Source organism: Pecten maximus, chromosome 8, assembly GCF_902652985.1.
Source record: "Pecten maximus chromosome 8, xPecMax1.1, whole genome shotgun sequence".
Lineage (NCBI taxonomy): Eukaryota > Metazoa > Mollusca > Bivalvia > Pectinida > Pectinidae > Pecten > Pecten maximus.
The window spans coordinates 20415488-20443138 of NC_047022.1; the positions used below are offsets into that span (position 1 = coordinate 20415488).

A 27651-nucleotide genomic window follows, 5' to 3' on the forward strand; every position below is an offset into this window, starting at 1 on the left:
CAGGTGACCGTTAAGGCCCATGGGCCTCTTGTTCTCTGTGTATTCTAAATAGGATATTTTTATTATCATTTTCAGCCATTTAAGCACAGAACAGATGGTGATATATATGGAAATTGATCCAGAAAAAGGTAAATTGCTAGCATAAACTAACTGTTGTTAATGCTAAACTAACTGTTACTATAGAGAGATGTTGATAAAAGTGATATGGTGTTTAGGTTATCCTTGTGTGTTTACTATTTTGTTTTGAAGTATTATATGAGTCATCTTGGCAATGTGGAGTGTCACATATGAAGGGGACCGTGGTGGCCGGGTGGTTAAGGTGTCCCGACACTTTATCACTAGCCCTCCACCTCTGGGTTGAGAGTTCGAAACCTACGTGGGGCAGTTGCCAGGTACTGACCGTAGGCCGGTGGTTTTTCTCGGGGTACTCTGGCTTTCCTCCACCTCCAAAACCTGGCACGTCCTTAAATGACCCTGGCTGTTAGTAGGACGTTAAACAAAAACAAACCAAACCAAAAGTGTCACATATGAAAATAGGGTCTTGTGTCCTGCTATATACAACAATAATATGTCCCTTTGTTTATTTTTTTGTTTATTTTGATGAAGTTGCATTGGTAAACTATAAATTTCTATGAACTATGAAGTTATCTTTTTATATATATATATATATATATCTGTAAAATAAAAATTTGAATGTTGTTAAAATTGCTCTACATAAATTAATTAGAAATACCAGATATGTACCCAAGGCTCACTTAAATGTCAGAGAATAGTATGTAAGTTAAGAGTATACAATTTTTTTTAACCTGGCATGAAAATGTATTATATAGTCATGAGGTAAATACCTTTGAAGCTAATGAATATTTTTTTGTTTTTTAATTCCAGAAAAAAATGGATATGATGATCTTTGTGATAATAGGGATTTCTCTGTCATGGAATCCTGGGAACCTCACTCAAGGTATGTGACAATAGTAATTTCTCTGTCATGGAATCCTGGGAACCTCACTCAAGGTATGTGACAATAGGGATTTCTCTGTCATGGAATCCTGGGAACCTCACCCGAGGTATCTTAATTAAAAGATGAATTTTTCTGTCATAGAATCCTGGGAATCGCACCCAAGATTATCAACTTTTGTCCCTGAATTCACCTGTATTGTATCTTTTCTTGTGTGAAAGCTCAGGCAAAAACTATAGTTAAATTGTTTCTCATTATAAAAATTAATATCAATTTGTTGTGCTAATAAGACATCCCCTTTTGTGGAACATGTTCATGTATGAGCTATCTGCTCTAGGTTAACGACAATTTAGACTGATAATACACTAGTCATGTATTTAAAATTTCATTTCAGGTGTAGGCTTGAAGAGGCTAAACTACATTCTCGGAAGGAAGAGGTATGTATATTATTATTTTTTTAATCTGAAAAACCTTTTATGGTTGTATTAGGTTCATGATTGAATTACAATGTTTATCAAGAAAGTTTTAAAGTAATTATCCTGCAATAGTCCAGGGAGCCAACACATCCTCGAACAGGGGGCTGCCATAGCTCGGTTGGTTAGTCACGTTACCTCTGATAAAGACCCGAGGTGCCTGCCTGTGTCAGTTTATGTTTCTTGGGAAGCTGAGAAATGGGCCTGCAATCTGTGGGGTCGTCGTTGTATCCTTGGGCAAAATACTTTACCATAGTTGTTCTGGATTGCATGGAATGGGCCTCTTGTATCTTCAGTGAAGTAGTTAACATCTACTACACCCCACCTCAAAATGAACCTGGTTGTTCCTTGGACAATAAACCCAGCAAACAAACAAACATCCTTTCATTTAAAAGGAGGGGTTAAGCTTTATGCAAACAATGAAATTTCATTAATTTGATTTGTTGATAATTTCATTGGACTGTAATAGACATGATGAGCTTATTACAGTCATGGACATATTATTGCTTGGTAAATATGGAACTGTGCCAACACTGTGTCAGCAAATGGTTAGATCCTTAAAAGTGAATATTTTTCTAAACATCAGGCCCAAGTTTCATCAATATTCCTTATAAACTTAGGTGATTCTTTAACGTAAAAAAAAACTTATGGCAAAGCATTACAGAATTACAGAAAATGTCTTTCTATGGAATATTTAGCTTAAAGGAATGTCCTAAAGTTGAACATTGATGAAATTGGGGTCTTTTTTGTTTATCTCTGTACAAACAGTTGGACTGGTTCACCAAATATTGTTAAATAATTACGGACGTTGTGATTTTATGTCACTTTTGGACTAGCCTTGACAAAAGACTTCCAAGGCCTGTATTAATATCTGTAAGTCTGTCGAGATTTATGCCTGAAATGTTACAATTAAAAATTGATGACACAGTTTGTCTGCATAACTTACAGGCCCCTAGTATTACAAAATACAATTTGTTTTGTACCCCAGATACTATGGTTAAAGGTGAGAAAGTTGACGTTACGGATCCTCACAGCCAGTGTGATGGTTGGCCAACAATGTGTCAAATCAGACAGTCATACCAACAACGGAATTAAAAATGACAAAAAACCTCCACATGAGGTCCTCACTGATCTCCTTTCACAACTGTCCCAACACACAGATTCTTGTAAGGAGTTCTCCACCCCGTATCAGGTTTGTATCTAAGTTTTATACACAAAATATTGGATCCATATCACTCGATACAGTTTTATATACACAGATCTAAAAATAAAAAGATTAAATTATGTTCAGTACAATGAATTTCTTATTGAAAGAGATTTCTCAAATCTTTTGGCAATGTCTTTGTGGTGTTTGTAGCATGTGTTTTGATTCTGTTTCAGTACCCTGTCCACGGTCCATTCAGGACACGATTGTGTTCATATCTCAGTGAACGTCACTGCGAAGCTTTCACAGATATGATCAGTAATGTGATGTATGTTCACCACCTATACGACAATGGCCTAGGTAAGATAATTAACGTCAGGATGCCTTTCGCACCTGCCGTTATAGTCCTGTGGGTAAATTTTGTAAGTCACACTTTTGTTTCCGGCTAACCACTTCTCTTTTTAGCCCACCATCATCAGATGGTGGGCTATTCAAATCGCCCTGCGTCCGTGGTCCGTGGTCCGTGGTCCATCCCTCCGTCCGTCCGTCCCTCCGTCCGTAAACAATTCTTGTTATCGCTATTTCTCAGAAAGTACTGAAGGGATCTTCCTCAAATTTCATATGTAGGTTCCCCTTGGTGCCTAGTTATGCATATTGCATTTTGAGACCAACCGGAAAAAACATGGCCGACAGGCAGCCATCTTGGATTTTTAGCCCACCATCATCAGATGGTGGGCTATTCAAATCGCCCTGCGTCCGTGGTCCGTGGTCCGTCCGTCCGTCCCTCCGTCCGTCCGTCCCTCCGTCCGTCCGTCCGTCCGTAAACAATTCTTGTTATCGCTAATCCTCAGAAAGTACTGAAGGGATCTTTCTCAAATTTCATATGTAGGTTCCCCTTGGTGCCTAGTTATGCATATTGCATTTTGAGACTAATCAGAAAGCAACATGGCCGACAGGCAGCCATCTTGGATTTTGACAATTGAAGTTTGTTATCGCTATTTCTCAGAAAGTACTGAAGGGATCTTTCTCAAATTTCATATGTAGGTTCCTCTTGGTGCCTTGTTATGCATATTGCATTTTGAGACTAATCAGAAAACAACATGGCCGACAGGCAGCCATCTTGGATTTTGACAATTGAAGTTTGTTATCGCTATTTCTCAGAAAGAAATGAAGGGATCTTTCTGAAATTCCATATGCAGGTTCCCCTCGGTGCCTAGTCATGCATATTGCATTTTGAGACTAATCAGAAAACAACATGGCCGACAGGCAGCCATCTTGGATTTTGACAATTGAAGTTTGTTATCGCTGTTTCTCAGAAAGTACTGAAGGGATCTTTCTCAAATTTCATATGTAAGTACCCCTTTGTGCTTAGTTATGCATATTGCATTTTGAGACCAATCGGAAAACAATATGGCCGACAGGCAGCCATCTTGGATTTTGACAATTGAAGTTTGTTATCGCTATTTCTCAGAAAGCACTGAAGGGATCTTTCTCAAATTTCATATGTAAGTACCCCTTTGTGCCTCGTTATGCATATTGCATTTTGAGACCAATCGGAAAACAATATGGCCGACAGGCAGCCATCTTGGATTTTGACAATTGAAGTTTGTTATTGCTATTTCTCAGAAAGCACTGAAGGGATCTGTCTCAAATTTCATATGTAGGTTCCTCTTGGTGCCTAGTTATGCATATTGCATTTTGAGACCAATCGGAAAACAACATGGCCGACAGGCAGCCATCTTGAATTTTACAATTTAGGTTTGTTATCGCTATTTCTCAGAAAGTAATGAAGGGATCTTTCTCAAATTTCATATGTAGGTTCCTCTTGGTGCTTAGTTATGCATATTGCATTTTGAGACTGATCGGAAAACAACATGGCCGACAGGCAGCCATCTTGGATTTTGACAATTGAAGTTTGTTATCTCTATTTCTCAGAAAGTAATGAAGGGATCTTTCTGAAATTTCATTTGCAGGTTCCTCTCGGTGCCTAGTTATGCATATTGCATTTTGAGACTAATCACAAAACAACATGGCCGACAGGCAGCCATCTTGGATTTTGACAATTGAAGTTTGTTATCGCTATTTCTCAGAAAGTACTGAAGGGATCTTTCTCAAATTTCATATGTAGGTTCCCCTCAGTGCCTAGTTTTTAGCCCACCATCATCAGATGGTGGGCTATTCAAATCGCCCTGCGTCCGTGGTCCGTCGTCCGTCCGTCCGTCCGTCCGTCCCTCCGTCCGTCCGTAAACAATTCTTGTTATCGCTAATCTTCAGAAAGTACTGAAGGGATCTTTCTCAAATTTCATATGTGGGGTCCCCTTGGTGCCTAGTTATGCATATTGCATTTTGAGACCAATCGGAAAACAACATGGCTGACAGGCAGCCATCTTGGATTTTGACAATTGAAGTTTGTTATCGCTATTTCTGAGAAAGTACAGAAGGGATCTTTCTCAAATTTCATATGTAGGCTCCCCTTGGTGCCTAGTTATGCATATTGCATTTTGAGACCAATCGGAAAACAACATGGCCGACAGGCAGCCATCATGGATTTTGATAATTGAAGTTTGTTATCGCTATTTCTGAGAAAGTACTAAAGGGATCTTTCTCAAATTTCATATGTAGGCTCCCCTTGGTGCCTAGTTATGCATATCGCATTTTGAGACCAATCGGAAAACAACATGGCCGACAGGCAGCCATCTTGGATTTTGACAATTGAAGTTTGTTATCGCTATTTCTCAGAAAGTACTGAAGGGATCTTTCTCAAATTTCATATGTAGGCTCCCCTTGGTGCCTAGTTATGCATATTGCATTTTGAGACCAATCGGAAAACAACATGGCCGACAGGCAGCCATCTTGGATTTTGATAATTGAACTTTGTTATCGCTATTTCTGAAAAAGTACTGAAGGGATCTTTCTCAAATTTCATATGTAGGTTTCCCTCGGTGCCTAGTTATGCATATTGCATTTTGAGACTAATCGTAAAATAACATGGCCGACGAGCAGCCATCTTGGATTTTGACAATTGAAGTTTGTTATCGCTATTTCTGAGAAAGTACTAAAGGGATCTTTCTCAAATTTCATATGTAGATTCCCCTTGGTGCCTAGTTATGCATATTGCATTTTGAGACCAATCGGAAAATAACATGGCCGACAGGCAGCCATCTTGGATTTTGACAATTGAAGTTTGTTATCGCTGTTTCTGAGAAAGTACTGAAGGGATCTTTCTCAAATTTCATATGTGGGTTCCCCTTTGTGCCTAGTTATGCATATTGCATTTTGAGACCTATCGGAAAACAACATGGCCGACAGGCAGCCATCTTGGATTTTGACAATTGAAGTTTGTTATCGCTGTTTCTGAGAAAGTACTGAAGGGATCTTTCTCAAATTTCATATGTAGGTTCCTCTTTGTGCCTAGTTATGCATATTGCATTTGGAGACCTATCGGAAAACAACATGGCCGACAGGCGGCCATCTTAGATTTTGACAATTGAAGTTTGTTATCGCTATTTCTCAGAAAGTACTGAAGGGATCTTTCTCAAACATTTTTGCAAGTTCCCCTTGGTCTGTAGTTCTGCATATTGCATCTAATTCTTGGGACCAATAGGAAAACAACATGGCCAACAGGCAGCCATCTTTGATTTTGACAATTGAAGTTTGTTATCGCTCTTTATCAGAAATTGCTGAAGGGATCTTTCTGAAATTTCATTTGTAGGTTGCCCTCTGTGCCTTGTTATGCATATTGGATTTTGAGACCAGTCAGAAAACAACCTGCCCGACAGGCAGCCATCTTGTATTTTGACAATTGAAGTTTGTTATCGCTATTTTACAGAAGGTACTGAAGGGATCTTTCTCAAATTTCATATGTAGGTTCCCCTTGGTCCCTGGTGTTGCATTTTGGGACCAATCCAAAAAACAACAGACAGCCATTATCGCTAAATCTTAAATTTTATATATAGGTTCCCCTTGTTTGAAAAGTACTAGCTATAGAGGGCTGTTTCTGAATTTGCACAGATTAGTAAGACTTAGAGGAAGGGAAAAGTAGAGAAAAGATCAATCTGACATGGAACCTATAAAGATCATTCAATGGTGGGCGCCAAGATCCCTCTGGGATCTCTTGTTCATATTGAGACCAATCCGAAAACAACATGGCCGACAGACAGCCATTATCGCTAAATCTTAAATTTTATATATAGGTTCCCCTTGTTTGAAAAGTACTAGAGGGCTGTTTCTGAATTTACACAGATTAGTAAGACTTAGAGGAAGGGAAAAGTAGAGAAAAGATCAATCTGACATGGAACCTATAAAGAGCATTCAATGGTGGGCGCCAAGATCCCTCTGGGATCTCTTGTGACAATTGAAGTTTGTTATCGCTATTTCTGAGAAAGTACTGAAGGGATCTTTCTCAAATTTTATATGTAGGTTCCCCTTGGTGCATAGTTATGCATATTACGTTTTGAGACCAATCGGATAACAACATGGCCGACAGGCAGCCATCTTGGATTTTGACAATTGAAGTTTGTTATCGCTATTTCTCAGAAAGAAATGAAGGGATCTTTCTCAAATTTCATATATAGGTTCCCCTTGGTTCCTAGTTATGCATATTGCATTTTGAAACCAATCGGAAAACAACATGGCCGAAAGGCTGCCATCTTGGATTTTGAAAATTTAAGTTTGTTATCGCTATTTCTCAGAAAGTAATAAAGGGATCTTTCTCAAATTTCATATATATACTCTCCTTGGTGCCTTGTTATGCATATTGCATTTTGAGACCAATTGGAAAACAACATGGCCGACAGGCAGCCATCTTGGATTTTGACGATTGAAGTTTGTTATCGCAATTTCTCAGAAAGCAATGAAGGGATCTTTCTCAAATTTCATATGTTGGTTCCCCTTGGTGCCTAGTTATGCATATTGTATTTTGAGACTAATCGGAAAACAACATGACCGACAGGCAGCCATCTTGGATTTTGACAATTGAAGTTTGTTATCGCTATTTCTCAGAAAGAAATGAAGGGATCTTTCTCAAATTTCATATATAGGTTCTCCTTGGTTCCTAGTTATGCATATTGCATTTTGAAACCAATCGGAAAAAACATGGCCGACAGGCAGCCATCTAGGATTTTGACAATTTAAGTTTGTTATCGCTATTTCTCAGAAAGTGCTGAAGGGAACTTTCTCAAATTTCAGTTGTAGGTTCCCCTTGGTGCCTTGTTATGCATATTGTATTTTGAGACCAATCGGAAAACAACATGGCCGACAGGCAGCCATCTTGGATTTTGACAATTGAAGTTTGTTATCGCTATTTCTGAAAAAGTACTGAAGGGATCTTTCTCAAATTTCATATGTAGGTTTCCCTCGGTGCCTAGTTATGCATATTGCATTTTGAGACTAATCGGAAAACAACATGGCCAACAGGCAGCCATCTTGTATTTTGACAATTGAAGTTTGTTATCGGTACTGAAGGGATCTTTCTCAAATTTCATATGTAGGTTCCCCTTGGTCCCTGGTATTGCATTTTGGGACCAATCCGAAAACAACATGGCCGACAGACAGCCATTATCGCTAAATCTTAAATTTTATATATAGGTTCCCCTTGTTTGAAAAGTACTAGATGGCTGTTTCTGAATTTACACAGATTAGTAAGACTTAGAGGAAGGGAAAAGTAGAGAAAAGATCAATCTGACATGGAACCTATAAAGATCATTCAATGGTGGGCGCCAAGATCCCTCTGGGATCTCTTGTCTGTAATACAAATGATATACATTCGCAGCCTAATAAAGTTCCTATTTTGACAGCAATTATTGACACGATTTAACTGATGGTTCCCATGTTAACTGCAATTATTTAAAATGAAATATAAATGTTTGGTATTCTAGACTATTTTAGAGTATAAATATAAACATTTTCCTCACCAGTATAATGCAATTTTGTTGGCGTAGGATTACGTAGATCTGTCTCGATCCTGCCTTGAAAACGAAAGTAAAAAATTCAGTTTGATTGCGTGGAAATTTAAATGCGTCCACAGAGAAACTATCCACATGTCTTAAGACTCATATGTTCATTCTGAGTTCATGTGCAGGAACATTTCATATAAGCCTAAAACCAACCGTATTTACGTAGTCAAATGTTAACAATTCTATAAATAGCTTTGCAGCAAACCACTTCAGCTGTCACGTGACTAATCACGTGATCATCACTAATCGGCCAAAATGGTGGTTATGTCTAATGTAAGCGACCGTTCGCAGTTTCATATGTCGCTAGAATATGCAAGAAATATCAACAGGAATTGAAGACAAGTTGTATCAAACTACATTGCTGTTTTTCATGAGGATTTTATTAAATAAGATTATTATTTGCTTATTTGTAAAGAATCTCAAGATTATGATCCGTGACTGATGTACCGGCGTCTTGTTTGTCGAAACTGTAGGCATATATAAATATGTCTCGTCAGACAGCTTAACCGACAGCGCGACCGCAGTTTTCTATCGGAGGTTAAAATATTTGCATTTTCGATGTTACTTGGGGTCATAAAATAGATGTTCGCTAGGCTTAATTAACATCTGATACATGTAGTATAAATAAAAAAAAACTTAAGCTGTGTGCATCTTGGATTTTATCTCTAGTTGTACATGTACATGTAAATGTTAATAGGCCGATTCGTCCTTGAGTTGATTTTTTCAAAGTTCAAAAGTTCAAAGTTTACAAGCAGCTCTACTGATTCAAAAGTATATCAATAATCTTCCACAAGCATTAATAAAGAAAAAGGGAAAGAAATATACTCGGCTATTGGAAAGTTGTCTGCAGATAAATATATTATACATGTTTTCTTGAATATTTATAGAATAGGAATAACCAGATTAAGACATTTCATCTGATACAAATGTAGCTGTCTGACTATAAAATCCAATTTAAATTTCTTATTATATGACCTCAGACCCTGACATTTCTCAGGGCCTTTGGCTCTTTGATTTTATATAAATTGTCCACATATACTGGATAACGTAATGGTCCGGTAAAGAAACTGGTCATGCTCTACAGCCACTGTCTCAGTCCCATCAGTCTGACTAGATAGTACTGTTAGTGAAAATCTAGAGTGATTGCTTGATCTCCACCTAGGTGGTTTGTGTTTCTCATGGAGGCTGAGATCACATACCGCCCCATGCTAATGTTTAGTGAGGTAGCCTCCAGCTACTACCAAAACACTCTGCCTCAGAATGATCCTTGCTGTTCATGGGGCAATGAATCTACAAACGAAGTGTGTGCAAAACATGATACACTATGGAAATTTCTTTGGATTATTACTAGTCATAATAATGTACTGTATGTTGTTTCAGATACAATAGACAACGAAAAAGAAGAAAAATTTAGAACGTCTGTACCAGATTTAATTAGTGGTAAGTATCATATACATGTATTCATATTTAATCAGTGGTAAGTATCATATACATGTATTCATATTTTGTATTCTGTACTAAAAATTTACTTTAATTTGCCAATTGCTCAAAATCTTTTTAACTTTTAATTGCCAAAAAGCTGGGTTAAGTATTCCGATTGGGTAATCATAACGTTCCTTTCAGAATTAAAAAGAAAAAGTATGGTGGCATTAATTTAACAATTTTGTAGATTTTTGATTTTTTTTACACAGGTTTAATATCCAAGCACAAAGGTAGTGTGGTGACAGATGGAGAAAACCGTATCAACACAAGTATTCTGGAAAACTTAGTCCTTATAGCTGAGGTAGGTCATTAACGACCATTTACCTGGTGGTCCTTATAGCTGAGGTAGGTCATTAACGACCATTTACCTGGTGGTCCTTATAGCTGAGGTAGGTCATTAACGACCATTTACCTGGTGGTCCTTATAGCTGAGGTAGGTCATTAACGACCATTTACCTGGTGGTCCTTATAGCTGAGGTAGGTCATTAACGACCATTTACCTGGTGGTCCTTATAGCTGAGGTAGGTCATTAACGACCATTTACCTGGTGGTCCTTATAGCTGAGGTAGGTCATTAACGACCATTTACCTGGTGGTCCTTATAGCTGAGGTAGGTCATTAACGACCATTTACCTGGTGGTCCTTATAGCTGAGGTAGGTCATTAACGACCATTTACCTGGTGGACACGAGGTTTCATCTAGTCTGAATGTTTCTGTTGTTAATTAGCCTTCTAAAAATCTGATATTGCCCAAATAACTTCAGAACTCCTGCCATTGTGAAAAGGGAGGAAAATGGCAGATCGGCGCTTTGTCGTATGTTTTCAACTATTAAACATCAATCGTTCTTAAACGAACGTTAATGTTCTTTTGTTAGAATCCAGAGTAGAATAGCTGTGTATACCCATATTTGGTGACTGTTTCACCATGCACCACCTACTTCCGTTTTCAATCCAATATGGCTGACTTCAAAACATTCCCTTCAAACCACAGACTTACCAAGTCCATAATTTTACTCAACCTAATGAACTATATTCAGAAGATCATTTTGCACCTGCATGCGCTTATGAAATTTATACCCACGATGAATGTGAATGCTTAATGACGTATAATTGTGAAAATCAGCTAGAGGTTAACGGTCAACTTTGTACAGTGTATTCATATAAGCAGCGCCGGATGTTTACATTTTCGTCCTTATGCGCAGTAGAACCGGATGTTTACAATTTCCTTCCAGCCTCCGTTGTTTTAATTCAGCATAACTGACCATATAGACATAAATATCACCCTTAAACAGATCGATCCAATCATTTTATAATCCAACTCTTGAGTTTCCAAACATTTTGTGGCCAGGTAGCATTTAAAGATTTCTCTTCAAGCTGACGATGGATGGAAATATGATCTTTCTAAAGTGGGCGAGTCATTGTGTCAGTCTCAATAAAGTCGGAGATTTACTTTATCCTGATATTTCCACACAAGATCAGAGACAAATCAAAGATCACATCTGAGTCTAATTAATTAGCTATCAAGTACTGTTGATGAAGAAAATGAATTTTATATTCCAATAACTGAATTGTGAAACTACATGTATGTATTAACCTAAACTATTTTGAGAAGATCTGGATATAACAAACATAAGCCATTTCTTATTCTCAGAAAGTTATTTAAAAAATGATTCCCTCTTTCTGCCAGTTTTCGTCTTTCAATTTTGATATACTTACCATCTGATTCCTTGGAATATGTCATGACAAAACGGTAGGCTGGTGGATAGCATTTTGATTTGGGCTAGAAAAACTGACCGACTCTCTCAAGGTTGATAATGTCTTTTTAAGATTACTGACCAATTTCACCTGATCCTGTTAGATTTGCTATCATCCCTTTCACCTTTATCAAGGAAATCACAAACATTCATGGTTGTGTTCGAGTTTTCATACCAGTCAAAATGTATCATCTGCAAGGTTTATGACATGATTGAATTGCGAAGTGTTCTCTCTTGTTTAAGACCTTCTCCCATGTTACGGTTCTGGTCGGAGTTTGTCATCGGATCCTCAAGCCTTTAAAGAGTCAGTGGAACAAAAAGAGTAAAAAGAGAAAAGGAGTGCCATTGGAGGCTGTAAGTAGTTCTAGTGTTTTTAGGTAAAAATGGTAATGCTGGGTTCATTTTTGAACAAGCATAAATTTTCAAGTAGCTGATTTTGTAATTCCGTAAATAAAGAATTATTTGCGCCTTCACTTAAAAAAAAACTTGCTTTCAGTTTGTAATTTTGATCAAATTTGAGAATAAAGTGCATTCAAGAATTAATTTATTGACAATATGAATAACAGAGAATAATATAAAACTGTACTTATTAGTCACCTGTCTTTGAGCACCAGAAAATAGGATACTTAATTTTATACTAACAGTATTTCATTTGCAGGGCAAAAAAAAAGTATTTGATGTAAATTGCTGTAAATATCGTAAAACATGGCTTTTATGGCATCGTAATTGTAACCATGGTGATCGCAATAAATAGAAGCATTAACTGCCTTGCTATGGAATTGATGGTCGTTTTAAATTATGCCCATGCAAACAAACAACATATTGCACTAGCTCACAATATGATACCTGTCTGTAAAGCTCTGTCGCATATTACCACTATAAATAGCTGGGCAGATCTCGTCCTCACTAGCCATCGCCCCATAACATTATATTCACCCTTGGCAGTTTTAGCTTGGTATTCATAGTTCCTTTCCCTGCCACCTCCTAGTGGAGACATATCACTCTTTATCAGCAAAACTGAACTAACCTTGTTCCAGAACTGGCTGCCATTGTATTTTCAGTGGTTGTCATTGGTATCAACAGTGAACTAATCAAATGCAGGAAATATTTCCACAAATATTATTCCTCTTTTGTCTTTTAACAAAAAAACAACATGATATAGTCGACAAGATGACTGTACTGGCGCTGCCATTACTGTTTAAACTCACTGAGGACTTGGCCCATATTTCCAACCCCTGGTCAATATACATATACAGGTATAATGCATGAATTATATGGACTGTGATTTGGAAATCCATGCCAAGTCCCTGTGCTTACAGGACCATCGACCTATAAATAAGATGCAATTTCATTTGATGCCCTGGTGACTTGAGTGCTATTTATTGTTATACAGCCTTGTACGTTCGGGAGCTACAGCCAGATGGTGGAAGGTTTAGACAAGGCAGCCAAGGAGCTACACCAAGCTATCAGGGACATGGATCCAGTGTTTCTGACTCTCGACCTAAGCAAGCTCAACCTTACACAAAGTCTATGTGAAAATGAGGTTCGTACAGGATGAGATTTTACTTTGGTACATGAATTTCAAAACATGTTTTGTTAATAGGTTAGTTGTAGTAACATTTCACCAGGTATAAATTACTAGTGAATAGTGCTCTCAGTGTTTCCTTTAATCAATTTCCATTGACCTATATGGCCCAGAGTCTTGGTATGTGGCTATTCCTCTGCATTCAAGACTTGCCTCAATCAAGTTATTTCTTAGTAGGAATCATTATTAGTCCCCTACTGGTGAAACCAGGGGGTACTATAGTTTTCCTCCCTGTCTGTCTGTCTGTCAATCAGTCCATCCATTCAGTTTTCCATGCTTTCCTCAGCCATGCTTCAAGGTTTATTGGCTAAAGCTGGTATGTAACATCAGTATGAGTAGCTTCAGATCAAGTTCAAGTTTCAGGGTTTTTGGGTCAAGGTCACTTACTATTTTTAGCAGGGGCTGGTAAGGGACATTTATTGCTTTAGCAATATCTAGCATGCTTGTTAATTCTTTCCTCTGATGACTTTCTTTTCTTTTAGTAAAGCATTTGTAACTTTCCAAGGCAAAATACTTACAAACAGAATTATGCAAAGGTGTTCAAGCCACTCATGTATAGCAAATGCATTATAATTTTATTAAGTTAGTAATTAACATTTTTTATTTCAATTTAACAGGAAGACAGTGCTATTGAAAAAGAGATGTGGTGTAAGGTTGAAAACAGCTACCAGGTGTCGGCACGAGAAGTCACAGAATTTCTCCACAACAAAATGCAGTACTTGGGCACACTACGACTGTGATATGCATAATATAATATAAACTTGATGTGTGTGTTTGTATACAGACACAAGGACAATCAGACTAACGCCAGTATACTGCCAACTGTTCCACAGATACATTGTCAGATTTCAGCGGGGCTATTTTACCATTGTAGTACAGATTACTGACAGTGTTTGTGGCCCCCCAGTTTTATGGGGGTCACATAGTGTTAGCAATGTCTGTCTCATCCTGTAACATCCCGTCCCATCCCGTTCCAAATCAGTGACATATCTTGAGAAACCTGGAACAGATTGGGGTTCATCTATTATTTACACCATTGTATCATAACATCTAACTCTACACCTGGTCACATTCTGGTGGTCAAGGTTAAAGGGTCAAAGGTCAAAGATCTTTGACCCTCTTCTGCACGGAATGCATTGTTGCATAGGTAGCAGGAGCATTTATGTTTTAAAAACGTTTTCTAGTTTTTGGTATATGTACAGCCATTGTCAACATTCTACCATATAAAGTAATATAAAACTATGTGAAGAATTCCTTCTGATCTCTGTATTATTTAGAACCTTGGTGATAAGGAGTAACCCTTTTTATCCTGTTTGTGTGCCTGTAAACCAAGAATTAGTCTGTTATCATTGTGAAAAATGTGAATGGGTTATGAATATAGAAAGATTCTGATTTCAATTGTCACCAATATTTTTTTAATGCAATTGGATATACATTATATAAACTACATCTCCCAACTCATATAAAGCAATATCATAGATGCAAATATTTAGATGATGTTAGGGTGTTCTAGGAATGTGTTTAACAACTGCTACATTTATTGTATCGAAGATGTTTCACCTCCAACAGCTTAAACACTGTTAAAAGTATATGAACTGCAGCACCGATGTGCACGGTACCAAAAGAGATATATTTATAATTATAATTAACGCACACACAAAAATGAAAGATGGCCTATAAGACTGATACTTGCATAACAAATATTGGGGCCAGGCACAATAGATTTTTTTCTGGAAAAAATTAAAGATGATTATTCATTTGAACTTTAAAGAATATAATAAGCTAAACCTTTTATAGGATGGCAATAGCATAAGGATGTAACTTGTTATAGTATAAAAATAAACAGCAATCTGCTCCTGCTTTCATTTGATGATTTTTGTCAGAGATGAAGCATCATTTAATGTAGATTTAAATGATAAATATTCTTTTCAACCAGATATTTTTTTCAAATGTTCATGACGTATGGAAGTAGTTGGTTTCAGGCAGAATGGATATAAACAATACAAAATGTCAATTCAGTTTACCTTGTAATATACAGTTTTCAAAATGATACAGTTTTCAAAATGATACGGAAAGGTGATGCTTAAGAGAGTTAAAATAAAGAAACAATCATTGTACCAACAGTACTATATAGCTATTGTTAGGGCTATTCCATTGAAATATCTAACTGATGCCGGGACTCCACATTAAATCACTTCTATCCCAAACCTGGAGTCCTGGGGTGGGGTAGATGTTTTACTAGAAAAGCCCTTATTAGTATTTACCAGGTGTATTGGTGTAACAGAACGACGTCTGTTTTTGCCGACAGTGCTTTGTGTTTTAGAGTATTGAACAAGTACTGTTACCATTATATATATTTAGAATGTTTGTGTATTAATTTTATAGTACTTTGTAAAATTGTCCTGTTAGTAACTGACAGTGTTTTTATGTTACATTCATAAACATGGACGATATCATATTGCATTTATAAACGTGGATTATCGTCGGTGAATATTAGTATAGGGTACATTTCAGTGGACACTGTTAAAGATACTACATCGCTGACAACTTATAAAATACCTTGTCATGAAAATACATAAATGGCACCCAGGGTAAGGAAATATATCCATTTGACGAAATAAAAACAAAAATAAAGATGGCGTTCTTAAAAAAATTATTGCCTAGATATAAAGCTGAAAGTAATGTACCTGATAAAGAGGCAGAGTACATAGAATTTCTTCGGATGCAATTGATTATTATCTCTTCATTTCAAATTTAGAATATGAAAATAGAATCTCAAACTTTTGGAGGGCGGTAGTAGCATATGGTACATACATATTAGTGCTATGTAAAAACACAACAGCCTATTTTTGAATTCAATTGATCACAATTACTCTTTTTCGATGATGCAGCATCTTTGACATTTAAAGGGCCGCGGTGGCAAAGTGGTTAAGGTATTCAACACTTTATCACTAGCCGTCCACCTCTGGGTTGCGAGGTCGAAACCTACGTTGGGCAGTTGCCAGGTACTGACTGTAGGCCGATGGTCTTTTTCCAGAGTACTCCGGCTTTCATCCACTTCCAAAACCTGGCACATCCTTAAATGACCCTGGCTGTTAATAGGATGTTAAACAAAAACAAACAAAACAAACAAATCTTTGAGATTTATATTTGCAGTCCCCGCTATATGAGTTTAAACTGTAATAATGTATTCCATATACAGTAGTGTCAGAATTAATACATAAATAATTAAAGAGGGTATAAAAACAAGTACTGGATACTTACATCAATTTGTCTCCTCAAGAGATATTAATAAAATGATTTAGAAATGTAAAGTGATGAAAGAAAGTATCCACAATGTTTTCTGTTCCACTGTGACAGAATGGTTTGATATCTACTGTTTAGACAAAAATGTTGATCACTGGATTGTGAAAAATGATTCTCAATTAGTTTTTTGGCAAATTGTGTATCTATCCATTACTGAAGCATTGATGCAGCTACATTTAGATTGTGTAGGTCAGGTACAGGCCATTTTAACCTTGTTTGACCTTGAGTTAGGGAGGTCTGACCTATTATTGTTGGTCCAGCTGTCCAGGTTTAGAGAACAGCCAGCCTCCTGGAGTACGTTGGTAATTTTTTGAATTTTAAACGTTGGATCTACATATATCCCTGTGTTCGGTTTAGCATATCGGATGTGAGATGTGTAAACATCTAGTTTGGTAAAATGCTGACGTGGACTAAAAATATTTTTTTAAATTATCTGGATTATACATATATATAGGTCATGGCGTTAGTCTTAATACAGTGATTTAGTGTTGCGACATATAATCATGAATTGATGTCCAAACCAATATATAGGGTAAATTCTTATTGGATTTTCTTGGTTTCATATTCTGTTATAGGAGTACTGGGGTTGGTTTGTTTGTCCGTCCCTCAGAGTTTTGAACCAATGGATTTACATTTACATGTAGGAGAGAAAGATAAGAAATGATGACTGTCTTTGTTTTGTATTATAAGGCTAGTGTAGTTGGTACCTAATGCTGTGACAATAACCAGAAGCATCTACTACTAAAAGCATGTTGAGGATTGGTCTGATTTGATATTAAATAGGTTTTGCTCAGATTTGACTGTCATGAATATGGATATTGTATGTTATGACTGTCATGAATATGTAAATTGTATGTTATGACTGTCATGAATATGGAAATCGTATGTTATGACTGTCATGAATATGTAAATTGTATGTTATGACTGTCATGAATATGGATATTGTATGTTATGACTGTCATGAATATGGAAATCGTATGTTATGACTGTCATGAATATGGAAATTGTATGTTATGACTGTCATGAATATGGAAATTGTATGTTATGACTGTCATGAATATGGATATTGTATGTTATGACTGTCATGAATATGGAAATTGTATGTTATGACTGTCATGAATAAGAGAATTGTATGTTATGCCTGTCATGAATATGTAAATTGTATGTTATGACTGTCATGAATATGTAAATTGTATGTTATGACAGTCATTAATATGGAAATCGTATGTTATGACTCATGAATATGGAAATCGTATGTTATGACTGTCATGAATATGGAAATTGTATGTTATGACTGTCATGAATATGGAAATCGTATGTTATGACTGTCATGAATAACGAAATCGTATGTTATGACTGTCATGAATATGGAAATTGTATGTTATGACTGTCATGAATATGGAAATTGTATGTTATGACTGTCATGAATAAGAGAATCGTATTTTATGACAGTCATTAATATGGAAATCGTATGTTATGACTGTCATGAATATGGAAATCGTATGTTATGACTGTCATGAATATGGAAATTGTATGTTATGACTGTCATGAATATGGAAATTGTATGTTATGACTGTCATGAATATGGAAATTGTATGTTATGACTGTCATGAATATGGAAATTGTATGTTATGAATGTCATGAATATGGAGATTGTATGTTATGACTGTCATGAATATGGAAATTGTATGTTCTCTCTGTTCTAAAACTAAGGGTCATTTTCTGCTAGTATATAAATGTCTTGTAGATTTTGGCAAATAAGGATTTTTGTAATTACGTTTCAAAATGCATGTTTTGATTGTAGGAGGAAAATAAGTATAGTATATTGATACAAAAGAATTTACATGTATATCCTGTTAATTTTGAGGAAAAAACTATGTATGAAAAATGTGTCTAAACTGTGATATTCCTTTTTTCCATATATTATTCTGTGAACTTTTTGATGATTATTTAATTTTCAGATACTTGGATATAGAATATGTATCTTTACATGTTAAAGCTATGCCATTGGGTTGTTACATAGGTCTTGGTTTTGTAATTTGATGTTGTGTTTGCATAACAAGAAATCATGCATAATTTATACCAGATTTGTGTTATTGGAATTTCGAGAAATATTTTCCCCTCCTGACTTCTTGAGAAAAAATTTTCAAAATGAATGCAACTATTTTCAAAACTTACCAAGTTTGTTCAAATGAATGACTATGACCTACTAAATATAACAAGGGTCAAAAATAAATTAATGATTCATATTTGAAACTCTATTTGTTAAAATTTCTTCATCAGTATATATATATAGGACATGGATATTGATGAACATATAATGTATTCAGTTTGTATCACAGTTGTTAAAAAGGAAACTTTGGCTTATTAAATACAATTCCATAACTCAAGTTCCAATTCTTTGGAGGTGTGATAGTATTTGACCTGAAGCGTTGGGGTTTTAGAGTACAGAGATGTATAAAAGTAAATCACATTTTAAATTTTAAATTGACCTTATTTCTATAAAGTTTAGATAAACCATGATAGAAAATTATTATAGGTATAGAAGAAGAAAATTTAATGGAACACTTGCACAGTAATGTAACTAATTACATTATTTAATAATTAATTCTCCATTGTTTGTACGCAGAATGCAGCTTTCTGATTGAGATTTTTTTTTCATATTCTATGAAAATAATCTGCAAAAGGCATGAAAAATGTGACGTCACAATACAGTCATTGACGTTTGATATTGATTTGTGAAAAAGAATCCTTTATCAGATCAGTTAGATTGTACATACCAGGTAGAACATGTTTTGATTTTAAAAATCAATTTCAAAAATTAATTATGAGCATTGATGCCAATCATTTTGTAGTTTCATAGGGATATGAAAACAAAATTTGTTTGCAAACTTCATACAGTTTGAAAAAAAAAAAATTATACCCCAATGAAACTAAAAAAATTGACATCAATGCTTAAATAAATGTAAATTGTACAAATTTATAATCATAATTCAAAATATACGCGAAATTAAAACATTGAAAAAATGAACAGAAATGTCCATCTTTTGAGGATGGTTAATAGCGATGATTATTATGTCCCCCAAACCAAGTGGGGGGACATATTGTTTTTGCTCCGTTTCTTATTATTATTCTTATTATTTATTCTTCTTCTTATTATTATTATTATGTCCCCCAAACGAAGTGGGGGAACATATTGTTTTTGCTCCGTTTCTTATTATTATTATTATTATTATTAAGTCCCCCAAACAAAGATTGGGGACTTATAGTTTTTACTCCGTTTCTTCTTATTATTATTATTATTCTTATTTTTATTATTATTCTTCTGCCAAGCATTGTCTGACGCGTTTCTCGAATACTGTAAGTCGGATTGAAATGAAACTTTGCGTGAACATAGATGGCAATCTGAAGTTGTGCACCTCACTATTTATTTTTCGATCTGACATCCAATATGGCCGCCAGAGCCCATAATTGGCTAAAATGTAATGGGCTATAACTCTATAACCGCTGGTTGCACTGAAATGAAACTTGGTGGAAATAAATATGAACATGTGAAGATTATTTTGAGACACTTTTTTTTCCCGAAATCAATTTTTTTTTTTTTTTTAAATTGGAAAATTTTGCCATTTCTATGGTTTACGCCAGGGTTCGAGGCCAGCTCCCCTTATGTTTTCATTATAAATTTAATTTCATGAAATTTGGTATTAAGGTGCCTCATGACACTTAGAACATTACTCCAGCTTCCGTTTCTAGATTGAAAAATGACCGCCATTTCCTGGCCTCCGATTGGTCGAAATTGAGATATTGTCCAATTTTGATGAAATGTGGTTCTCTTGTAACCTCACTTCCTCATTTTAACAAAATGGCCGCCATTTCCTGGCCTCTGATTGGTCCAAATTTACATATTGTCCGATTTCGATGAAATTTGGTTTGTAGGTACATCATGGGACACCGGTCACTCTCGTAACCTCACTTTCACTTTTTAACAAAATGGCCGCCATTTCCTGGTCTCTGATTTGTCTGAATTTAGATATTGTCAGATTTTGATGAAATTTGGTATGTAGGGGTATTATGGGACTGCAAAATCAACTGAATGGATTTTGTTGCCATAGCAACCATACGGAGGCTTCTGATTGGTCGAAATTAGATATTGTCCAATTTTGATGAAATTTAGTATGTAAGTACTTCATGGGACACCGGTCACTCTTGTTACCTCACTTCCCCATTTTAACAAAATGGCCGTCATTTCCTGGCCTCTGATTGGTCTAAATTTAGATATGGTCTGATTTTGATGAAATTTGTATGATGGTATATCATCGGTCACCGGTCACTCTCGTTACCTCACTTTCATATTTTAACAAAATGGCAGCCATTTCCTGGCCTCTGATTGGTCCAAATTTACATATTGTCAGATTTTGATGAAAATTGTTATGTAGGGGTATTAGGGGACTGCAAATTCAACTGAATGGGGTTCACTACCATAGCAACCATATGGAAGCTTCTGATTGGTCGAAATTAGATGTTGTTCGATTTCAATGAAATTTGGTATATAGGGATATTGAGGGATGCTTATTTCTTCCACTTTCTTCTGCCGCGGAGGTTTCCGACACTTTTTTCAGAAACTACTGGGCAGATCATCATCAAACTTCACAGACATACTCGTTATTGTATTGGAGTGTGCAACCAGGTGTTTTTTTCGCGATCGGACATCCAAGATGGCCGCCAGAGCCCACTTCCTGTTTTAAGATTTTGGTCTCTGATTTCAGTGAAAATTGGTGTATGTGTATATGGGTTTTTAGGGATGCGGAATAACGTGGTAACATTTCCGAAAAGATTTGTTTCCATGGCAATGAAATGGTGGCCTATGATTGGTCGAAATTTAGATGTTGTCGGATTAAGCTGAAAATTAGTACATAGGGGTTATGAGCGATTGTAAACAACATGGGAACCTTTTCAAAAAGGTCAGTTGCTCAGTTGCCATGGAAACAAAATAGTGGCCTCTGATTGGTCGAAATTTAGATATTGTCCGATTTTAATGAAATTTGGTATGTAGGTACATCATGGGACACCAGTCACTCCCGTAGCCTCACTTCCACATTTTAACAAAATGGCCGCCATTTCCTGGCCTCTGATTGGTCGAAATTTAGATATTGTTCGATTTCAGTGAAAATGGGTTAATAGGGGTATTGAGGGAAGGCGAACACAAAGGTACCACTAACGAAATCGTCCGTTGCCATGGAAACGAAATTGAGGCTTCTGATTGGTCCAAACTTAGATATTGTCCGATTTTAATGAAATTTGGTATGTAGGTACATCATGGGACACCAGTTACTCCCGTAACCTCACTTCCACATTTTAACAAAATGGCCGCCATTTCCTTGCCACTGATTGGTCTAAGTTTACATATTGTCTGATTTTGATGAAATTTGGTACGTAGGTACATCATGGGACACCGGTCACTCTTGTAACCTCACTTTCACTTTTTAACAAAATGGCCGCCATTTCCTGGCCTCTGATTGGTCTAAATTTAGATATTGTCTGATTTTGATGAAATTTGGTATGTAGCGGTATTAGGGGACTCCAAAATCAACTGAATGGGTTTCGTTGCCATAGCAACCATACGGAGGGTTCTGATTGGTCGAAATTTAGATGTTGTTCAATTTCGATTAAATTTGGTATATAGGGATATTGAGGGATGCCGAACATAATTGTACGACTGCAGGGGCGTTTGGGGGACATCTGTAATGGTTTACCATTACAATTAGTACTTGTTATTCTTATTATTCTTATTTCTTCCACTTTCTTCCGCCACGGTGGTTTCCGACATTTTTCTCAGAAACTACTGGGCGGATCATCATCAAACTTCACAGATATTCTCGTTAGTGTATGGGAGTGTGCAACCAGGTGTTTTTTTCGCGATCCGACATCGAAGATGGCCGCCAGAGCCCACTTCCTGTTTTAAGATTTTGGTCTCCGATTTCAGTGAAAATTGGTGTATATGGGTTTTTAGGGATGCCGAATAACGTGGTAACATTTCCGAAAAGATTTGTTTCCATGGTAATGAAATGGTGGCCTGTGATTGGTCGAAATTTAGATGTTGCCGGATTAAGCTGAAAATTAGTACATAGGGGTATTGAGGGAAGGCGAACACAAAGGTACCACTAACGAAACCGTCCTTTGCCATGGAAACGAAATTGAGGCTTCTGATTGGTCCAAACTTAGATATTGTCCGATTTTAATGAAATTTGGTATGTAGGTACATCATGGGACACCAGTCACTCCCGTAACCTCACTTCCACATTTAACAAAATGGCCACTATTTCCTGGCCTCTGATTGGTCTGAATTTACATATTGTCTGATTTTGATGAAATTTGGTTATGTAGGTATATCATGGGACACTGGTCACTCTTGTAACCTCACTTTCACTTTTTAATAAAATGGCCGCCATTTCCTGTCCTCTGATTGGTCTAAATTTAGATATTGTCCGATTTTGATGAAATTTCGTATGTAGTGGTATTAGGGGGCTCCAAAATCAACTGAATGGGTTTCGTTGCCATAGCAACCATATGGAGGGTTCTGATTGGTCGAAATTAGATATTGTCCGATTTTGATGAAATTTAGTATGTAAGTACCTCATGGGACACCGGTCACTCTTGTTACCTCACTTCCCCATTTTAACAATTTAGATGTTGTTCGATTTCAATGAACTTTGGTAAATAGGAATATTGAGGGATGCCGAACATGATTGTGCGACTGCGGGGGCGTTTGGGGGACATCTGTAATGGTTTACCATTACAATTGGTACTTGTTTATTGAGTGATGAACACAGAAACTTTAATCTTTTTTTAATGTTAAGCAAAATGTTCATCTTACATAACTGCAGTGTGAATCTAGTTCAGCTGGAAAGACAGAAATCTGTCTGTGGGGGATGTACATTCAAAATGCATGACATGTGTATGTTTTTATCATTACAATGAATTCAATAGGTAAAAATGAAATACAAAATCATTTGTGAACATTTAATTTATTCCTCTGCTGCAATAAATTTGTTTTGAAATCCAGTCATTCAAGGCATTTTCAAAATGGGAAATGGAGTTTTATAACTTATAACTCTTTAATGAGTTTAAGATAATTTCAAGGCAGGTCGTTGTTGATGTTTAAAAACCATTATAACTGCCTGTTGTAGTTTGTCTGAACTATTGAAGATGACAAAAGTTTATGAATATTGATCCTTATATTTGGTTTCGTATGTATGGCGAGCGGAATGTTGGTGTGTACTTGTACCTTTTTATATATATATATATTAAATTTGTAAGTATTGTTTGTACAGATCGGATTGTATTATGGATAAAAACCATTCAACACTAGTCTGTATTCTCTTGGAAATTCTAGTGTGCATGAAGAATAAACTTGCTTTTAAGAAAATATTTCTGCAGACTTGTCAATATTTTTAGCCCACCATCATCAGATGGTGGGCTATTCAAATCGTCCTGCGTCCGTGGTCCGTGGTCCGTCCGTCCGTAAACAATTCTTGTTATCGCTATTATCAGAAATGACTGAAGGGATCTTTCTCAAATTTCACATGGAGGTTCCCCTTGGTGCCTAGTTATGCATATTGCGTTTTGAGACCAATCGGAAAACAACATGGCCGACAGGCAGCCATCTTGGATTTTGACAATTGAAGTTTGTTATCGCTATTTCTGAGAAAGTACTGAAGGGATCTTTCTCAAATTTCAAATGTAGGTTCCCCTAGGTGCCTAGTTATGCATATTGCATTTTGAGACTAATCGGAAAACAACATGGCTGACAGGCAGCCATCTTGGATTTTGACAATTGGAGTTTGTTATCGCTATTTCTCAGAAAGTACTGAAGGGATCTTTCTCAAATTTCATATGTAGGTTCCCCTTGGTGTTTAGTTATCTATAATGCATTTTGAGACCAATCGGAAAACAACATGGCCGACAGGCAGCCATCTTGGATTTTGACAATTGATGTTTGTTATCGCTATTTCTCAGAAAGTACTAAAGCTATCTTTCTCAAATTTCATATATAGGTTGGCCTTGGTCCGTAGTTAAGCATATTCCATTTTTGGACTAGTTGGAAAATAGCATGGCCGACAGACAGCCATCTTGGATTTTGACAATTGAAGTTTGTTATCACTATTTCTCAGAAAGTACTGAAGGGATCTTTCTCAAATTTCATATGTAGGTTCCCCTTGGTCCCTTGTATTGCATTTTGGGACCAGTCTGTCCTGAAAACAACCTTGCAAGCAAACAGCCATTATCGCAAAATCTGAAATTTGTTATATAGCTAGAATTCCCTTGTTTGAAAAGTACTGGAGGGATGTTTCTCAATTTGCACAGATTAGTTAAATGAAGGGAAAAGTAGAGAGAAGATCAATCTGACATAGAACCTATAAAGATCATTCAATGGTGGGCGCCAAGTTATAACGAGTTACCAATACCTACAGACCCAGCAGTGAGTGGAGGTTAAGGTCTCACATTTTTTTTTATGGCAATGCAACCAATGAGCTGCTGTTTCACTTGGAAATAAGCCCCTAAAGCAAATCTGTTTGTTAGGTTAGTAGCTATTTTCCTGAGTAATTGGAGTATGTACATACAAAATTAAATGAATAAAAAGTGAGGTCTTAAGATTTGAAGATCAAGAATATATAATGCTATTAAAACAAGAATGACATAGGATTGCAGATAAAAAAAAGGTGGGAGTTCCTCCCCTACCCCTGCTCTGAAGAGTATTCTCATTCTGAGTTTTATTTTGTTTTGCGTGACACTCCCATCAGGAATGACATGTAATCCCATTTGAAAGTTGTACAACCAGGCACATTGTCTCACCTTGTCAACAGGGGCCGCGGTGGCCGAGTGGTAAGGGTGTACCGACACTTTATCACTAGCCCTCCACCACTGGGTTGCGAGTTCGAAACCTACGTGGGGCAGTTGCCAGGTACTGACCGTAGGCCGGTGGTTTTTCTCCGGGTACTCCGGCTTTCATCCACCTCCAAAACCTGGCACGTCCTTAAATGACCCTGGCTGTTAATAGGACGTTAAACAAAAACAAACCAAACCAAACCAAACCTTGTCAACAAAACAGAGAGTAACTCTACATATCCAGTGTTTTCACGATATAAAGAAAAGACTAGAAAAATAAAACAAAACTTTATCATCGATCCTGGAAATGAGATTATAGTAAACCTGATTTCCCTACATATCGTTGAGAAGTGGCAGATATTTGTTTAACAACCAATTGTCTAAGAAGTCGCCTTCCTAAAGAAGGTTGTAACCATACCAGAAAGGAGGAAAGCATGATGATCTGTTGGATTTAATTGTAATGTGGGGAGAATTTTAATGGAACTAAACGCAATTATTTCGAATAATATAGTAATGTTTTGTGGATTTAAAACTGATAAATAAGGAAGATCCTGTATAGAGTTCTAGTACTCACTCCTGACACGGCGATAACAACTATAGTTTAATAGTGTACATTTCCTGTTGGCTTATCAAACCTGCCACACGACAAGGAAAATTAAACTATTGTTTAACTATCTCTGTCATCTATATTAGTAAAGTTTTCATTGTTCAGCTATGAAATTAGCACACCACGTCATTGACTGATATTAGTGGTGAACAAAACGTGCAATGAAATAGAATCAAAGTTTCACCTTAGCGAGTTGTCAGGTTGTTTGTCCATATGGACATTTAATGAAGACCATACACACGTGTTATTATTCAAGACCCAACGATATATAAAATAGAATGGATGTACATTGATGCGAGAGTTGGATCAGTGTATCTAATCGTTAGTAATACTCTTTGACTGTGCGATATATCTACTTCGTTTGATGATTTGTTTGTATAATAATAAAAGCAATCTTGAAATGACACATGTTTTTGCTAGTACATTGTCATCGTGGAAACCCGATAGGAATTTTTTTTACTAGACTAACATTCGTTAAAAAGTTTTTTTTCGGTCGTTTTGTTCTGTATATTTAAAAGGGACTATATGGTTAAAAAACACTATGAGAAAAGGATATAAAACGTTATGTTTTCTAGTATGCTACAAAACTAACACTTTCTGTTATTTTGATTATTGATATAGCTTATTATTCATATTATTCTTATTATTCATAGGCCGAATTCTACAATTCCTCAGGTTGAAATCTAAGGTAATAGTCCCTTTAACAAAACAGCATTAATAGCAAATAATCTTAAAACAGTGATCTAATTAAATGTTTTCATTAATTGCTTGTAACAAGCATTTTCATTATAGCATTTGATTGATTGATACAGTGACGTAATCATTTTTAAGAGAAAAGAGTTCATCTCTAAAAGTGAGATGGATTCCCACAGGTATTGTTTAAAGTTAATTATAAGGATTAACTTGAATATATTTTTATCTATGGAGCATAACACAAAACCAGGAGTGTACTCTAAGCCATAATACAAAAACTGGGATGTGTTTACTCCGTTTTGTGTGTGTTGATGTATTTCCATAATATAAAATATATTTAAGTTAACCCTTATGTATTTAAATGATGTCTATATGTAATATATTATTATATAAATTCATATATAAGGAGGATTTAGTGTGGACTTAACTAATGCTTTATTACCTAATCATTAATAGATTATTCTATAAAGCAACAATAGCAGAGGCTGGGACAATTGATTCTAAAGCGTTTTCAATATTGATATTGGAATTAAATTTTTCATAGATTTCCCTAAATCCTACTCTCAACTCTTGGGGGGGGGGGGGGGGGGGGGGGGGCACTTCAAATGTAACTGATATTCGTAGGTATCATTCCTGTTAACAGAGGGTAACAAGACCACGTTTAAAACTAGCATATGTTTTAACCATATCTGATTTTATATTCAAGACAACATTCCCTGTCGAATCGCTACATTTTAACATTCTCTTATATCCATTTTTCTTTTTTTCCTACTAACCGTCTAGATTTCCACAGTTTTGGCCGCATACAATATAG

General features: G+C 36.3%; 1 protein-coding gene across 2 annotated transcripts in view; it reads left to right on the forward strand.

The window, feature by feature from the left end:
* Window positions 1–19041, forward strand: part of LOC117332725 (N-alpha-acetyltransferase 25, NatB auxiliary subunit-like) — a 46767-nt gene extending 27726 nt beyond the window's left edge. The window contains exons 19-28 of one of the 2 annotated variants that reach the window (XM_033891743.1): window positions 76–128; window positions 886–958; window positions 1350–1392; window positions 2417–2620; window positions 2809–2932; window positions 9907–9966; window positions 10218–10309; window positions 12004–12114; window positions 13154–13303; window positions 13963–19041. In XM_033891743.1, coding sequence (XP_033747634.1) covers window positions 76–128; window positions 886–958; window positions 1350–1392; window positions 2417–2620; window positions 2809–2932; window positions 9907–9966; window positions 10218–10309; window positions 12004–12114; window positions 13154–13303; window positions 13963–14085 — 1033 coding nt within the window. In that variant the 3' untranslated portion in view covers window positions 14086–19041. Of the gene's footprint in view, window positions 1–75; window positions 129–885; window positions 959–1349; window positions 1393–2416; window positions 2621–2808; window positions 2933–9906; window positions 9967–10217; window positions 10310–11354; window positions 11617–12003; window positions 12115–13153; window positions 13304–13962 lie in introns of those variants that run through there. The other variant, XM_033891744.1, reaches the window with a different exon arrangement.
* The last annotated feature ends 8610 nt before the right edge of the window (window positions 19042–27651 follow it).